Genomic DNA, 17,909 nt, shown 5'->3' on the forward strand with positions numbered 1-17,909 from the left:
AGGATAGGAAAAGGTAGAGAGATTGACACCATAGCAACTCAGTAGTGCCATCAGGAGCCATATGCCTTTGATGAGGTTAAAACTGAATGATTATGCCAAGAAAAAGATGATTCCTGATATTACATGTGAATTATGCACTTCATTACAGTGGCGGTGTGAAGGGAGGGATGAGAGATAATGCATTAGGGGTATTTTGAGAAGACTAGCAAAGAACAAAAATATGTCTGGTCATTGTCGAGGGAGTCCATATCTCTAAGATATTTTATGTTTATTTTTAAGTTCCAACACTACTTGGACCGGAGGGAGAAACAATATTAAATACCAAAGAATGGAAGAGAACAATCAGACTTCAGTGACTGAATTCATTCTCTTGGGTCTCACAGATGATCCGGGACTGCAGATCCTCTTCTTTCTGTTGTTTTTAGTGATCTATATTATTACCTTGCTGGGAAACACTGGAATAATTACATTAACCATGTTGGATCTTAAACTTCAGACCCCCATGTACTTTTTTCTCCGTAATTTGTCATTGTCTGATCTCTGCTATTCCTCAGTTATCACCCCCAGAATGTTGGTTGCCTTCCTGACCAAATGGAAATCTATCTCCTTCCAGGGATGCAGAGCTCAACTCTTTTTCTTTGTTATGTTTGCAGGCACAGGGACATTCCTCCTGTCAGTGATGGCATATGACCGTTATGTGGCAATATGTAACCCTTTGCTTTATACAAGTATCATGAATCCAGGTGTTTGCTATCAGCTGTTGGCTGCTGTATATGCAGGGGGATTATTTCTTTCAAGTGTAACCTTAGGATTTATGTGTACTTTAACTTTCTGTGGGCCAAATGTCATCGATCATTTTTATTGTGATATTCCTCCACTGCTAACTCTGTCCTGCTCCGGGACTTTCATTAGTAAAACAGCCTTTTTTCTTTTAGTTCTCTGTTTTGGCATGAACTCCTTCCTAATAACATCAGCCTCTTATGTATCCATCTTTTCCACCATCCTGAAGATACGTAGTGCAGAAGGGAGACGTAAAGCTTTCTCTACCTGTGCCTCCCACCTCACTGCCGTCTCCTTGTTTTATGGGACAGCCCTTTTTACGTATATGAGACCAGCTTCTGGCTATTCTGAAAGTCAGAATAAAGTGACTTCTGTGTTTTATACAATTGTCATTCCTATGCTGAACCCACTGATCTACAGCCTCAGGAATAAGGATGTCAAAAAAGCCTTAAGAAAAATAATAGAAGGGAGAACAGTTAAATCTAATTCTCATTGATCAGGAGTATACCAGAAGGGATTCAATGTATTTATTTCTCTAGAGCTTTATTTATGTATTCAAATTTATCAACCACCATCTTTCAAGAGAATGTTAGGTGATATAACAAACACAGAATATATACAAAATAAATGTTCTGCTTACTTACAGCAGGATGTGACCCGAAAAGGCCACTTTAGATAGATGAGATTGGAATTGAGACATCCAGTTTGGGACATACTCAGTTCACTCTGTATCTTTTTTATTTAAAAGCTTTTTATACCCTCTTCATGGGTAGAACCCAAACTAGATGGTGAACAGATAAAAAAAGAAATAAAGAGATATTGGAAAGGTATTAAGAATAGTATGAAATCAGCAAAAACAATAGTGAGAGGTTGACCAAGGTCAGTAAAATGGGTCAGTATAAATCAGCATTAGGATGAGAACAGAGGGCCCGATATTTAGCCCCATGGTGATTTATAGCATCAGAGCTGCTCTTAGTCACGTTCTGACCTGACCCCAGATATTCCATGCAGTTACTTAGCTGGTTAGCAGACTGAAAATAGACGCTAACCAGCTAAATAGGCACTCCACCCACACTCTGCCCCCAGCCCGCCCCTAACCTAACCAGTTAGATGGCTGGTTAGTGGCGATACTCAGTGGCATAAGCAGTTAAGTGCCTCCGAATATTATGTGCTGGGTCACTCAGGATGGAGACTTTGAGCCAGTCCTGAATTTCTAACCACACCATCCTGGTGCATTATGGAACTTGCAGCACTGATTTCAATGGGCATTGGACGCTACAAATCCCACCCTGCTTTGGAATGGAAGTTCAAAACCAGGACTGGCCCCAAATCTCCAGCCTGGAACTGGGTAACTTGACATCTCTGAGACCCTAGCCCACCAAAAGGAGCTACCATAGCAACCATTGGTATGCTAGAGGGTCTTTGGGTAGGAGGAATGCTCAGTAGCTCCTGCCCAGTCCTGTACTATCCTCAAAATGAAGCCCTTAGTAGTAGTAGTTGCATGAGACTACTGCTAAGGACACTATTTTGAGGGTGGTGCCAGACTGGGCAGGAGGGACTGGGAATTGCTCCTGCCCAAAGACCTCCTGGACCACCAATGATTGCTATGGGGTCTAGGGCTTTTGAGGGGTAAGAGGGTCTAGGGCCTTTTGGGGTGGGAGATGAGGGATGGGAGAAGCTTGAGCCTTTTAGGGGTGGTCTGGAGCCAGAGGGGCTGGGCTTTAAGCTGGGGGTGCCTGCTCCTTCGGTCCAAGAGCATGCTGCTAGGAAGCTGAAATAACACTGCTTGCAGGCAGCGTTTTACTTTCGTCACTGAATTCAGCAGTCTGCAAGACAGAGATACCACAGGTTGCTAAATCCCTTGGTCTATCAGAGTGCAGTAAAAGATTGCCTTTTAGCACACCTTGATAACTTCTTACCTCAATCTCTCTTATTAACTGATTCTCTCCTCAAATGCAGATTCTTAAATTTCTTTAACTCAAGGCAATTTTCAAGCCACTTACACCAATAAATTTGATTTGCTGCTTTAAATTTGATTGCTGAAAGTTGACCTTTCCAAGTTCAACTAGGACTATGTACAGTGCTTTTTTTGTAGGAAAAATGGTGCCAGTAATCTTACAGGGCAGCCTTAGGGGCTGGGTCACTATGGTTCTGCCCCTATAGTAGCCACAGTCATTTTACCAGCTATATTTTCAATAAAAAGGCAGTATTGAAAATATTACACCAGTATAGGAGATGAAAAATAACATGATTTTGTTTCATTATAAATAATTTCTTTAGGCTGTTACAGTTCTAGTACACCCAAAATGACACAAACCAAATTAGCACACAGACCAGGAATTAGGAGAACACTAAAATGAAAATAAAATGATTTTTTTTCTACCTTTGTTGTCTGGTGACTTTGTTTTTCTGATAATGTTGGTCCCAGTCTCTGGTTCTGCTGCTCTTTATCTGTTCTCTTAACTCCATTTTCAGAGCCTCCTGTCCATTTATTTCTTTACTCTCCTCATTTCTTCTCTACTTCGTGCCCTATGTCCATAAGTAAAAGCTGGGTCCTCCACAGACTAGACTGGAGGAAGTATAGAGTGGATCCAGTTTTTGCCTATTTTCTCCATCCATGTCCTGCATTTTACCTCTCTCCCCTCCCCTCCCCTCCATCCATGTCCAGCATTTCTACTCTCTTCCCTCTCCTCCTCTCCATGTCTACCAATCCTCCTCTCTTCCCTCCACTCCATTCGTGTCCAGCATTTGTCCCCTCTTCCCTCCCCTCCCCTCCATCCATGTCCAGCATTTCTCCTCTCCCCTCCCCTCTATCCATGCCCAGCATTTCACCTCTCTCCCCTCCCCGCTATCCATGTCTAGCATTTCTCCTCCCTCACCTACCCTCCATCCATATCCATCATTTCATCTCTTTCCCCTCCTCTTTCCATATTCAGCATTTCTCCTCTCTGTCAACCCCTCCTTCCATGTCCAGCATTTCTCCTCTCTTCCCTCCCCTCTTCTCCCCTCCATATTCAGCATTCCTCCTCTCTTTCCTCTATTCCCCTCCATCCATGTCCAGGATTTCTCTCTTCCCTCCCCTCCCCTGCTCTCCATCCATGTCTAACATTTCTCCTCCCTCTCCTACTCTCCATCCATATCCAGCATTTCATCTCTCTCCCCCTCCCCTCCATCGATGTCCAGCATTTCTCCTCTCTTTCCTCCCTTTCCCTCTATCCATGTCCAGCATTTCTCCTCTCTCCCCCCTCCCCTGCATCCATATTTATCATTTCTCCTCTCTTCCATCTCCTCTATCCATGTCCAGCATTTCTCCTCTCTGCCCTTCTCTCCTCCATCCATGTCCAGCATTTCTCCTCTCTGCCCATCCCTCTCACCTACCCCTCCAACCTCATCCACTTTCTCTATTTTTTCACCTCCCTGGGTTTAACATCAACCGCCCTCCCATCCAGTATTTCTCCTCAAACCTTCCTCCCTCTCCCACTGCCTGCCTCTGAGAGTCTGGACCTCTGGCAGTAATTAGAGACTAGGCCCGGCACCAGTGCTAACTTCAGCAGTGAGGATCCTTTACACTCACATGCTTGGTAAGGCCATGTTGGTTTTGTCCTCTATGACACATATGCATCAGAGGTGCGGTACCAACAAGGCCTCCAGGAGCAGATAGGCTCGAAAGTTCCTCACCGCTGAACTTAGTGCTGGTGCCGGGCCTAGTCCTATGTGACTAATGCTGGGGGCCCAGAGTCTCAGCAGCAGGCATCAGGAGAGGGAAATGGGATCAGCTCCATAGCAACACCTGTAACAAGGAGCATGTAAAAAAGGTTATGGTATGCTGTACCGTCATGTACTGGCACAAAAAAAGCCCTGATAATGCATGAACTGTACAACATGCATAGTTTTGACTGAATTTTAAAAAGCTAGAAACATTTTCAACTCTATGTACATGCCTTTTCAGCAAAACGCTATTTGTAGAAAAAAAAGCAGACCCAGGAATCCATGTGTCCTTTCTATCTGTAACAAGTTTTAAAGTGAAAGTATATACATACTTCTACCTGGAACTTTCGGCAAAGTTCACAGCTAAAAAATATCCAGCTTTTTTGTACTATAATTGATCATTTGAAAATTGCCCTATTGCGATCAAATCTTTTTCAGAGACGGGGAAGTGGTGAACAGGATGGTAGACATCAGGAAATATTTTTGCATGGAGAGGGTGGTGGATCTCTAGAATACCCTCCCAGTGGACATGGTGGGGACAAAAAACAGTGACAGAATTCAAAAACATGTGGGATAAACACTGAGGATTCCTATATAGAAAAAGGGTAGAATCAAAGCAAAAGGCATAGAAGGGTGTAACCAGGGCCGCCAAGGGGGGGTAGGGGGGACAAACCTCCCTGGGCCCGGGCCTCCAAGGGGGGCCCGGCACCGCAGTCCCCAGTCTCACCCGCCCGCCCTGGGGTCTGTCAACCGTCTGCCACTGGGCCAGACCCCCTGCATTCAAATCACAGTGCCTCACCTCCGTGTGAAAGCACAGCAGTGGCAGATCGCCTCTCTTCGGGCCTTCCCTCCCTGTGTCTGTGTCCCGCCCTCATTTCCGCAAGGGGGCCTGGCCCTGTGGCGGATGGAGGGGGACTGTCGACGGGGCCGGGGTGGGCGGGTGGAGACTGGGGACTGCGGTGCGGCAGCCTCAGGGGGGCAGCAGCGGCGAACTCAGGAGGCAGCCTTGCCCCAGGCCCAGCCCAGTCTTTCAGCGGCCCTGGGTGTAACCTGCATAGAGTGGAAGGTACAACTCTGGCTGCCTTGTTGGGCAGACTGGATGAATCATACAGGCCTTTGTTTGTTGTTCTTGGCTATACTACCATGTTACTATGATTCTAACCTACTTTTCCTTTCTATAGGGATATGAATTCATCTAAAACTGGGAAGTTTTAACAAGAATTCCAATTTTTCAGTTCAGTTTTTCAGAGAAAGAGGGACTATACAGACTGTGGTTTTGGACCTCTCCGTCACCGACCAATGTTATGACTTTTCCATTTGAACCTAAGAAACTTTTACCTTTGTTTTCCTGCCCCTGTGAAGTAACAGGCCTCAGTTTTCAATTAATAAAGTGCTTATCTTAATTTTGCAACCTTGTCTGGCTGTGTCATTTGAAGGCCCACCCTTAACCCTCACTCACGGTATTACATACCAAAAATTTGAAAACATTTAAAACTGTATTTCTTCTTTCAAGAATTTGATGTATGAGATGTTTCAGATGAAGGGACAGCCTGAATGTGGGTATCTGTGAAAATCATTTGTTTTTTTGTTTGTTTTGTTTTATTTTTTTTCCTCACTTGTATATTGGGGAGGGGTGAGGATGGATGTATGGCTCTGGAGTGACTGAATAGGTCTAACCTATAAATATGTGAAGTTCTTTCTTTTTATATTGTTTTTATTGTACGTACAATCTGCCAAGATCACAAATGTCCAGGCAGTATAGCAAATCTTAAATGATAAGCAATAATGTATTTTGCCCTTATTCTTTTGTGAGAGATAGAGCTAGGAAGCTTGGAAGAGCAAGGACATCATTGAGCAGGGATGATCCACTTTCAGAGGGACATGCAAGATATTTGCTGTTTACCTCAGTATCCCAGTGTTACAGAAGAAGGACTATTGCAGCTAAAGGAGAGTGCCTGGTGTAATTTCTCTGGTTGGTACGAGTTGAGTCCTTAATCCCTCAGCTCTGAAGGGCTGGTGACTGATCTTTGTGACAGGTACTTGTCACATACCCCTCAGCCTTGGAGTTTGGATGGGACCTTGAACAGTACCTAACTGACAGCAGCTAGGTAAGAACATTTACACCAGCTATTGAGCTAGCATGGATGAGCCTAAAGTTAGGTGCTATAGTGACAGTTGCACGTGTAATTCCGATATGGATTTTGTGCTTAGCATGTACCACCTTGGCACCTAACTTTAGACCACCTATAGAGAATGCAAAACCTTACTGTGGTTTAGTAAAATGGCCCTTTCTTAGTTAAGTGGGTATTTGCAGAATAGTTCTTAGGCTCAATACTAGCATTTACATACATAAATATAGGTCACCAAATTTGGGCTCAAATTTGAGATCTGCGAGTATGATCAATTAAGCTAAAAATAATCAATTATTGGAGTTGCCAAGAACCTAATTGGCAGTAATTAGAAGATCTGTTTATACCTTATTAGGCATTACCTGAATACTCTCTTAATTCTATTCTTTATATAAGCGAGAAGTGTACAGTGAATACAACTTTGCTTGGAAATTAAAGTATGGCTTTTATTTGACTCAAATTAGTAGGCACACAGATTAATTAACAATTTTAATTAAGGTCTGATTAAAGAAATATGTAGGCACTTACAATCTCTGTGTTTCAATAAGATGTTATGTTTAATGTTTCCATACAGAGTTAATACCACATATTTAATCTAGCTTACCCCCTGTTTGCTCGAATAGACTTAGGTTGTGCTATCTGCTGTCAGGCTAGTACTGTTCCAAAAAGAGTGATTTAAAAACAGCATTTCACTGTAGCAGCATTTCTGATGTTAGCTCAATTTGAATAGTAATTTCTCATCTCTTTCCAGGGAGAGATCCTTGCTTCCGCCCCCCCCCCCCCCCCCCCCCCCCCACCTTGGTAAGACATCTTTCTCCATGGCACATCTTTCTAGTCCATCTGTGGGGCTGGAGTCTACATTTTGTAACATAATTAAACTCACTCACAGACTTTTAATCTCACACTCCCCTCCTCACACTCACTCACTCTTACTCACTCTGGCTAATATCCAGGAAATACCATGTTATATTGGATTTTTCTCCATATCCATTAATGGTATATCCTGTCATTGGCTGTTGACAGGCTAATATGGAAGTAAAGGAGTTTGGCAATTCATGAATGGATCTTAATGAGCATTATGACATGGAAATTGGACCTATGATGCAATGGCCTAGCCAGCTTAATCATACACAACCAATTCTCTGATAGGCCCATCAAAGAGGAGTCTCTGTAGGCATAATTGGGATTGGGTTGTCAATGTCCTTGATTGTACCCAGGTCACCTAGTACATCTCGATTCTTCTGTCCCATGATCTCACCTAGAGTAAACATCCAGATTCATCTTGCAAGCTCTTTGGTACACCAGCTTGGATCAATAATGCTGCCAACTTAATTCTCCTAAAAATATAGTTTAGGCCTGGTCTGTAAACCTAGGAAGCAAAGTCTAATTTGACCTAACTTCCCTATACCCTGCAAGCCCAAAGCCACCCCAAAACTAACCATAACACCCTAATTTATCATATGCGTGCCTAAATGTCAGAGCATGCAACTCAAAAGGGGGTGTGGCCATAGGTGGGGCATGGGCAGGTCAGGAGCATTCCCAGAACTTAGGTGTCATTTTATAGAATACCTACATTTGCGTGTCTAACTGCCAAAGGTTGGGCACGAGCATTTACACCAGCTTTTGGAAGGCGAGAAGTGTGCTAAGCTAGAATTCTGTAAAGGGCACTGTGCGCAGAGCACCCTGTACAAAATACCAACTTAGCATGGATCATAACTGTACCTCTTTGGGTGCCATTTACTGAATCTGGCCCATAATGTACATGTAAACATGAGCACCTAGGTTAAAGAATTGCCCTTCATCTGTTTACTCTTAGAAACCTCAACTTGCTTAAAAAGGATCAGTCCTGCTTCTTTCCTCATACTCCACGTGGCTCCAGACTGTTTGAGTTTAAAAATAAACAAGCAGGGCTTTTAATACCAAATGAAACTAATCATTTCCTGTCACTGTTATTTTGTTTTAAAATGAACCAAAAGAGCCTTTTTATTGCATTTTCAAACAAATGCATATCCTTGATCTATTCCAGCATTTTCTAACTCATTCCTGTCACTGGAATGCTTTGATGTTTCACTTATATATACTGTCATCTACCAACATTTGCTTATTTCCGATCTGACGAAGAAGGGCAACCTTCGAAAGCTAATCAAGAAATGTATTAGGTTATGTCCAATAAAAAAGGAATCATCTTATTTTCTTTTCCATGTTTTCTTTTATTTCTATTGATTACCTTTAAAAGTGGACTAACATGGCTACCACACCTCTCTAACTCATTCCTGGAAGTGCACCTAGCCAATTGCCACAATGCCTATGCACTAGACAATGAGTGATGGCAAATTCATCTCATACATATTCATTGTTGTAGTACTGAAAACCTGATAGGATAGGTGTGCCTCCAAATCAGGATTAAGAACCTACTGTAGACTAGCAATAGTTTATTTATTTATTTGTTGCATTTGTACCCCACATTTTCCCACCTATTTGCAGGCTCAGTGTGGCTTACATAGTACCGTCAAAGGCATTTGCCCAGTCGGTGGATAACAAATACAAAGTTGGGTCAGAATGGACGAAGATTGCATGATGCCCTGTTCGATCATAGTCATGCTGTGTTGGTAGGTGAAGAGGGTTATGTGGGGTCATTGGGGTAGGCCTTTTTGAAGTTGAGAAAAATATGCTGGATTTATTTCTTATGCAAAACAAAAAATATTAGCTACAAAAAAAAATTTTCTTTATTGCTTTTGGGAGTTGCTACATCCTCTGCTTTTCGTTTTGCACAAGAGAATTTTATGTGACCAATGTTGTATGTATTCTCTGTATAGTAGTTTGTTTATTTTTTGGATTTATTTCTTAGACAGAAGCTAATATGGCATAAATGAAATACATATATCAGTTCATGTATCTAAACTGCATTACAAACATCAGGGACAAAACTGAATCACCTTTGTTGTTTGTACTTTGGCTCACTCTTGGAGCTCTTAGGAGCTGTGAGGATTGTTTCCCATAGGTGTTTGCACATAATTAAAAAAAACCCTCCCATATAATTATAACACAGAGACAATAGAGCAGGAGAGAGAAGAAATTTTTACTCACAGGTACAGGGAACATCTTTTAGCTTTGAAATATAATTTATAGTTTGTATCATTTAGCAGCCACGATTAATGTAGTACTGTTTGTTTGTTTGTTTATTTATTTATCTATCTATTTATTTTTTTATTTATTTATTTATTTATTTGCATTCAACTCATCCCAATTTGTCCAAAGATGCTCTTCTACATAGTTAATTTTCTCATATGCAGGACATGCCTTCAAAGTCTGAGGCTTTTGTCCTGGGCCTTCAAATATTTTGAGGTAAGACAACCTCGTCTGTTTTTTAGTTCACTGTTCTCTCCCCTTCCCCTTACCACCACTAAAATGAACTATCTGGTGACCACTAACCATAAAAGGGTAAATTATTGCAGATTCACCCACCAGAAATGTAACCTTACCCACTTCTCCATTCTAAAGGCTGGAGGAAATCAGAATGGCTGACCTGTTCATGTCCCCTCTGTCTGTTTTAATCTGATAACTGAATGTGTGAAGTTCTGTACTATATTAGGATTTGCTGGTGCTGTATGTTCAAATGTAAGGCTGAATGAGACAATGGATACAAATGCTGCTTTCCAGTTGGCTGGTGGGAGAGAGATAGATAGATAAGGATCATGTGAAATGTGGAGGTATGCCATCAAATAGTTGAGGAACAAAGCTGTAGGGGGTGGAATAGAATTAAGATTGGGATTTAAATATCACCCTTTATAATTCTTCTCCAAGGGTGTCATTTCTGGGAGAAAGTTGTGTTTAGTTTAATGCAAATAATTTAATTACCTGGACTGGGGGATAGTTGAGATTGCTGAAATGATGAGGTGTATGGGCGCTCCATGGGATAGTAGAGGAGGGAGCTGGAGTGGGGTGTTGTGGTAACAATGAGAATAATGGCACAAGGTGAATCACTATCCTTGAATGTGATGTAGCAAAAGAAACACACGTATACTGCGCTACACAAATATGTTTTGCAAATAAGTATATGAGTCATATTAAGGTGAAAAAAGGATCTGTACTACCCTGATGCCATTTGCTCTTCCAATAATAGTGACATCTTATCCGGGTGCTAGTGTAAATCATTGACCCTTTAAAAACCTCCATGATGTGTCTTACAGAAGAGGGGTCATACTGGGAAAGCAAGAGGCTGTACTAGACTCATTGATAGTGCATACATGCCTGGGTTCTCCACATCAGTCTACTATACCCTGGAGGAAAGGAAAGGCAGGAATGATATGATAGGAGTGGAGGAGTAGCCTAGTGGTTAGTGCAGTGGCCTGAGTACCTGGAGAACTGGGTTCAATTCCCACTGCAGCTCCTTGTGACTCTGGGCAAATCACTTAACCCTCCATTGCCCCAAGTACAAAAGAAGTACCTGTATGTAATATGTAAACTGCTTTGATTGTAACCACAAAAAGGCAGCATATCAAGTCCCATACAGACATTGAAATATTTGAAAGGTATTACCCTACAAACAAACCTTTCCCAAAGACAGGAATGTGGTAGAACTAGAGGACATGATTTGAGGTTGCATGGGGCTGACTCAGGAATAATGTCTGGAAGTACGTTTCATGGAGAGGGTGGGGAATTCCCTCCTGTGAGAGGTGGTGGAGATGAAAACCATAATGGAATTCAAGCATGGGATAAACACAAAGAAATTCTATATAGAGGGCATGGAGCAAAACAAGTTTAGCTGTGATTAGATGGCAACACCAGTAATTGAGAAGCAAAGACAGTGCTGGATAGACTTCTACTGTCTGTGCTCTGATCATGGCTGGACAAATTTGGACAGGCTGGAGAGGGATTTAAAGACAAGGTCAGAAGTTGAAGAACAATGCTATGAGTTTATCTTGTTGGGCAGGCTGGGTGGACTATACAAGTCTTTATATGTTGTCATCTACTATGTTCCTATGTTACCGTCAGTGAGGCAGAGCATTCAAGTTGCAGTAGTTTGTAGCGAGAGATGTGGAGAAGCTCCTCCTGCTGGTAGACAATACTGGGGGACTGAATGTTGGTGGTGAGCTACAAAACCATTGGGGCTGCAGTGGAACAACTGTGCATTATTAAAAAGAGTGAAAGGGAAGCAGAATCCCTTGGTCTGTATCTAAATTGTTCCCTCTGCCCTGTAAAAACAGCTGAATAAAGGCTTAAGCTGGAGAAGGGAAGAGCTCAAGGTGAGTGTCCATTAAGAAGAGATAGTTGGAGAATTGAAGACTGGACATTGGGAAGGGGTCTGTGTTATTTACAGCTGCTACTCTTTGAACTAATTTTAATAGTTTATGAAAAATAGGTTGATAAGTAGTCTGAACTTTAAAATCTTTTGGGTCAGTATTCAGCCACTGCAGCTGGTGATTTTTTTTTCAATGCCAGTCATAGAAGTCAAAAATATCCAGATATTCAGTACCACTATCCTAAAAGTAGACAGCACTGAACATCTGGATAATGCAGTCAGCACCAGACTGTATCCACATAGCGGCATTATGCAGTACAGTATCCAGATAACTTTTTCCCCATAAGTCTGAAATGAAACATTAATAAGACTCAGATTTTGTTGTTGACAACATATGACTCACCTGATAACCCTACAATGTTTTAGTATAAAAATGAATCTATTCTCATTGTTCGAAAGCTGAGAGATTTAGGTTTGATGCTTGGTGATGGTTTTACAATGAAAGTACATGTATCTAAGATTATTAGCAATATGTATTTTAGATTATGATTGGTAAGAAGGTTGAAGAATTTGTTAAAATAACAACATTTTAGAATGGTTGTACAGAGTTTAATTACGCCATGTTTTGACTATACAAATGTTTTGTTATTGGGGCTTCAGAAGACTTAGTTAAAAGCTTTACAAATAGCACAACATTTTGTGGCCAGGGTCTTGACAGGTACTGCTAGGTTTGAGCATATTACACCAATATTGAAAAGCTTGCATTGGTTACCTATAGAGTATAGGGTAAATTTCAAAGTTGCTCGCTTCATTTTTAAGGTTCTTACGCAACAAGTTTCAGAGATATTGGCAACGAGGCTTCATATATACCAACCAAATCGATTGTTCAGATCAGCTACTCAGAAATTACTTGCTATTCCATCTCATCATGCAATATGTTCTGATGAATATAGAAGTAAGATTTTTATATTGCTGGCCCAGTTTACTGGATGGAATAAGTTGTCAATATGAATAAGGAATAATACAGATTTCAAGGAATTTAAAAAAGAGCTCAAGACATTATTATTTATGCAGGCCTACAGCTGGGGTGATGAGCAATGGTTTAGTATCTGTTTTAGAATTTTGATTTCTAAAATATCTTGTGCTGTTGTTTGAATGATTAGTTTGTTTTATATTATGTATGAGATTATGTGATCTGCTGAGAACTTTGGATCAAGCGGAATAAAGGTTTTTTAAATAAATAAATAAAATTACAGCACCAAAACCGTATAAACAAGTATCCTTAGTAAAATACATGCCCATTTAGACAAGGGGCACTATGTGTTAGCCATTTCTCTCAACCTCTCCGCAGCTTTTGATCTTATCCATCATGCTCTTCTTATTTCATGGTGGTTTCACTCAGGATCTCAGGAACTGTGCTTCAATGGTTTTCTTCTTTTCTCTCAGCTCGGTCTTTCAAAGTTTTGGCTCCTTCTGCAGAATCTACTCCTCAGTCCCTTCACTATGGAGTTCCACAGGAATTAGTACTCTCCCCACTTTTATTTAATCTTTACCTGAGCCCCTAGCCTCCTTTATTCAAAGTTTCAACATTTCTGTGTATATTTACACGGATGATATTCTCTTGCTTTACAATACTAACCCCACTTTGTCAGGTATAACTCAGCTGCAATTTTGCCTTCAGGCTTTACCACACTGGCTTTTCTCACATCTTATGATGTTAAGCCCTGAAAAATATGTTGCCTGTTGGTTCACAGGCCACCAAACTAGCCATACTGAAGAGCTCTGGCTTCTTGGAAAATCTGTTAAACCAGTTACTTCTCTTCGCTATTTGGGAGTAATAATTGACTCCCAACTTTCTCAGTTCACGTATCCCATGACAACTGCAATCAGTCTGCAAATTTTTGACATGATACCTTTCATGGCCTGATTGTCTCCCTATTCATGTCAAAGATCAATTACTGTAACATCATTTTTTCAGGAATCACACAGGCTTCCATCAAAACACTACTATTAGATTATTATGCCATGCAGAGAAGTATGATAGTGTATCCTATCTTCTTAAAGATCAGCATTGGCTCCCAGTTGCATATTGGGTGAAATATAAGATCATTTTATTAGCATTTCAAGCTTCTCATATTGGTCTTCCACCTTACCTTGCTTCTCTCACCATTCCTTACTCCCTGCCCATTTACTGCGCTCCCTGAATGATCACCTTATGGTCTTGCATAACCCTAGGCAACTCAGTATGAAAGCACCAGGCATAATGCCTTTTATTTTCTTGTCCCTGCTTCCTGGAATAGTCTTCTTAGAAATTAGGGCAGATTCATCACTACCTAAATTTAAAACTGCCATTAAGACCTGGCTGTTCAAGCAAGCTTTCGGCACATAAGCAGAGTGGCCGTGAGCACAGAAATCTTTTTTTTCTTTCTGTTCTCGCTCTACTCTCTTTTTTCTTTTCTTTTCTTTTCCTTTAAGCAAAGTTATGTTTGCTTGATTGTTTACTTTCCTGTCAACATTATGGAGTTCCTTTCTTGCTGTTATTATTCTGTAAACTGCTTAGCTCTGTACTCAGGAATAGCGGTACAGTAAATTGAAATAAAGAATAAAGCACTATACTGATGGCATTTCTGTATATCTGAATACCCAGTCAGCAGCTGATATTCAGATAAGTGTTTTTTGAATATTTTCATTTTGTCTAGTTTTCTACGTTGTTTCAATAGTACTACTACTATGAAAGTACTTTTCTGTCCCTAGAGGGCTCACAATCTAAGTTTTTGTACCTTATGCACATTTGCATATTATTTCTGTATGTATGTACCATCGAGAAATAGTATAAAACTGACTATCAATTTTTCTGTTCTTTGTATGAATGACAAAGTGATAGCAAACAGTAAAATAAGGTGTGGAATTGAGGAAAAATGAAGTCACACAATAACTTGATTAAACTAAATGAATTTGCCATAAAATCAAGCTGTCTTTAACCTTATCAGTCTAAAGAACAAAAACTCAGTGATGTTAGTGTTGTTAAATATGAATAAATTAGGCATTATTTTATTGTGGGAAGTTCTTGAAAAAAAATTGAATAGAAACAGATGGAATAATGACCAGCATCTGGGAACCCACCTTCCTGTTAGCAATTCTTTTCTGAAAAGAAAAGGTTAGTAGGATGCTAATGATGTAGAGAATTGTCAAGTTGAATTATCTGTCACCTACATCTTCTAAGTAATTCCAGCAGGCAGTAAAGATAAAATAAATGTTGGCAACAAAAAATATAGGGGGTCTCTTACAAAGATGCGGTAGCGTTTTTAACATGTGCTAATCATTAGCAAGTGCTAAACGCTAGAGACATCTATAGGAATATGGGTATCTCTAGTATTTAGCACACATTTATTTTTACTGTGCTCTAAAAACACAAGCATTCCTTTGTAAAAGGTCCACATAGAGAAGGATGACATAGGTAAGGCCACACCTTAGTAAACAGGACCCTTAGTATTTTTTGAGAAACAATTGAATTTAAGACTAGATTGTGTTTAACAGAAGAGTTTGGGAATGTTTGGGGATTTTTAATACCCTATACTGGTTTCTTCAGAGGTGGGTTTTTCTCCTGGTTTGGGAGTTTTTTTCCCACCGTTGTTGTTGTTTGTTTTTTTTCAGTCAGGTTCAAGCCAATGACAGAAAGCCCATAGAGGTTTTGTTGAAAAGTCTATGACTCTCTTTGGGGTAGTTGAGGCTTCTGTTTAAATGATAGCCCTTTACCACACCTTCTGTTTACATAATCAATAGAGCAGAAAGAACATTTTTATAGTGTTGGAATTGCTCTCCAAAATTAATTATATCTTTAAAAATATTGATGCCTGATTAAATTTCTTACCTTTACAGATGTTTCTTGTAGCACTTGTTAATCATTTTCCTCATTTTGTTGAAGTTGCACTTTTGAAAATTAAATGCTGACACATTAAATGCTGTGTTTCTCCTTTTTTTTTTTGTTGGTGTGATGTTTAGATGTTCCAGAATGACAAGACTAAGCAAACTTAGGGGCCCTTCTACCAAACAGTGGTATAAAGTGGCCTTAGTACAGCCTTATGTGGGTTATTACAGCTCGCTAAGGCCATTTTAGCACTGGAGTAAAACAATCGATTTGTCTATTTTCTTATTAATGGCCTCATGCTAATTTTCCTATTAGTGTGTGGCCATTAGTACATAAGCCTCTACCACCACCTATTTTGTAGACGATAGAGATTCACACCAGTGGCGTAGCAAGGGCGGGGTGGTGGGGGCGGTCTGCCCCGGGTGCACACTGCTGGGGGGGTGTCAGCTCCACTGGTTTCCTGCTCCCTCTGCCCCGGAACAGGTTACTTCCTGTTCCAGGGCAGAGGGAGCAGGGAACCAGCGGAACCGACACCCCCCCAGGGCGTGCACACGGCAGGCAAGAATGCAATCGGAGGGGGCTTGGGTGATGTGCCGAGGGGGGGGCTGATGCGCCGAGGGGGGTTGATGCGCCAAGGGGGGGGCTTGGGTGATGCGCCGAGGGGGGGGTTGATGCACCGAGGAGGGGGTGTCATGCTGCACCTGGGGGGGTGCGCAGCGGCGAACCGCCCCGGGTGGCAGCCGCCCTCGCTACGCCACTGATTCACTCACTAAACCTGTGGTAATCAGTTACCATACAGAAATACTCACTCTCCACCCCAGACTCGCCCCAGTGCTAAAAAATTAATTTTATTTCCTAGCAGGGTGGTAACGCAGACACATCCCAAAATTACTGCAGGATGTCTCAGTGCACCCTGCAGTAGGCAATTTTTTGCACATTAGTGCATACCGTAGCTTTGTAAAAGTACCACTTACAAAAGCTACACTTACCTCAAAGCACTTATAACTTTGTGCATTAGAAGGCGGCAGCCCTATAAGGCACATGGGTACATGTGTTGTCTTTATAAAATACCAATCCAAAAAGATTTTCACTGTACCTAATTCAGGCAGTGTCATAAGCACGGGTGGGCCCAGTTGAGCAGGGGGAGAGGCCATTTGGGCTCAGGCTCACCCAGCAGCCATGCACAGCTGCTGTAGCTGGTGAGGATCCTCAAAGACTAGCCAGCTAAAGACGTCTTACATCCAAAACTCCTACCAAGCTTAGCAGTTTGCAGCAATGTCTCTGGGCTGACATCAGTGCCAGAATGCTGCACATGCTCAGTTTTTGTGCATGCACAAAAACTGAGCATCGGCAGGCTGCAGCAGTGGCAGCTCAGGACAGAGAGTTGATACTGAACATAGGGGAAGGGAGAGTGACACTAAGTGGCCCTTTAACAAAGCAGCAGTAAGTCCACCGTGGGTTTAGCGTGTGGCAATCCAGAACTACCACCGGCCCAAAATGGACACTGGTGGTAATTTCATCAACAGCATGTGGTATTTCCAGCACTAGAAAAATATTTGAAAAATATTTCTGCAGAGAGTTACCTGGTGGTAATCGGGCAGCGCCGGGTGCTAGCCGGTTACCGCTGGGTTAATGTGGAAGCCCTTACCGGCACCTCAGTGGGTGGTGGTAAATGCTCCCCCCCTGCATGGCCACACAATAAGCACAATCTTACAGCATGGCCATTTCTTTTTTCAGCCTTTTTACCCGCTGTGGTAAAAAGAGCCTCAGCGCACAACAAAAACAGCCATTGCTGCTAGTGCATGGCCCCTTTTACCTCAGCTTAGTAAAAGGGCCCCTAATAGGGCAGACCCTGAACATTGGAGGAGGTTAGGGCAGGGGCACACAGAAGAGATGCTGTACAGAGTAAGATAGGTACACAGAGGAAGAGATGCTGAGCATGGGGGGAAGATAGGGACAGAGACCTAGAAAGGGAATGTTGGACAGGATGGATAGAAGTATAGAGGAAAGATGGATAATGGCCATAGAGAGAAAAAATGTCAAAAGGACTTTAGTTTATTTAGGGCCCTTTTACTAAGCCATGGCAAAAAGCGGCCTGCGGCAGTGCAAGCACGTCTTTTGGGCATGAGCCAGGCAAGTTTTTGCCATGTTCTGGAAAAAAGGGCCTTTTTTAAGGGGCCGG

General features: G+C 41.7%; 1 protein-coding gene across 1 annotated transcript; it reads left to right on the top strand.

Moving 5' to 3' along the window:
• The first annotated feature begins 328 nt into the window (after nucleotides 1-328).
• LOC115461345 (olfactory receptor 1019-like) lies at nucleotides 329-1,276 on the top strand. The gene has a single exon (XM_030191088.1). The coding sequence runs from the start codon at nucleotides 329-331 to the stop codon at nucleotides 1,274-1,276; it is 948 nt and encodes a 315-aa protein (XP_030046948.1).
• Nucleotides 1,277-17,909: the final 16,633 nt, after the last annotated feature.

This window comes from Microcaecilia unicolor, chromosome 1, assembly GCF_901765095.1.
Source record: "Microcaecilia unicolor chromosome 1, aMicUni1.1, whole genome shotgun sequence".
In the NCBI taxonomy this organism is placed as follows: domain Eukaryota; kingdom Metazoa; phylum Chordata; class Amphibia; order Gymnophiona; family Siphonopidae; genus Microcaecilia; species Microcaecilia unicolor.

Coding starts and splice junctions, on each gene's coding strand:
- LOC115461345 (XM_030191088.1), top strand. CDS start 329: ATGGAAGAGAACAATCAGACTTCAGTGACTGAATTCATTCTCTTGGGT.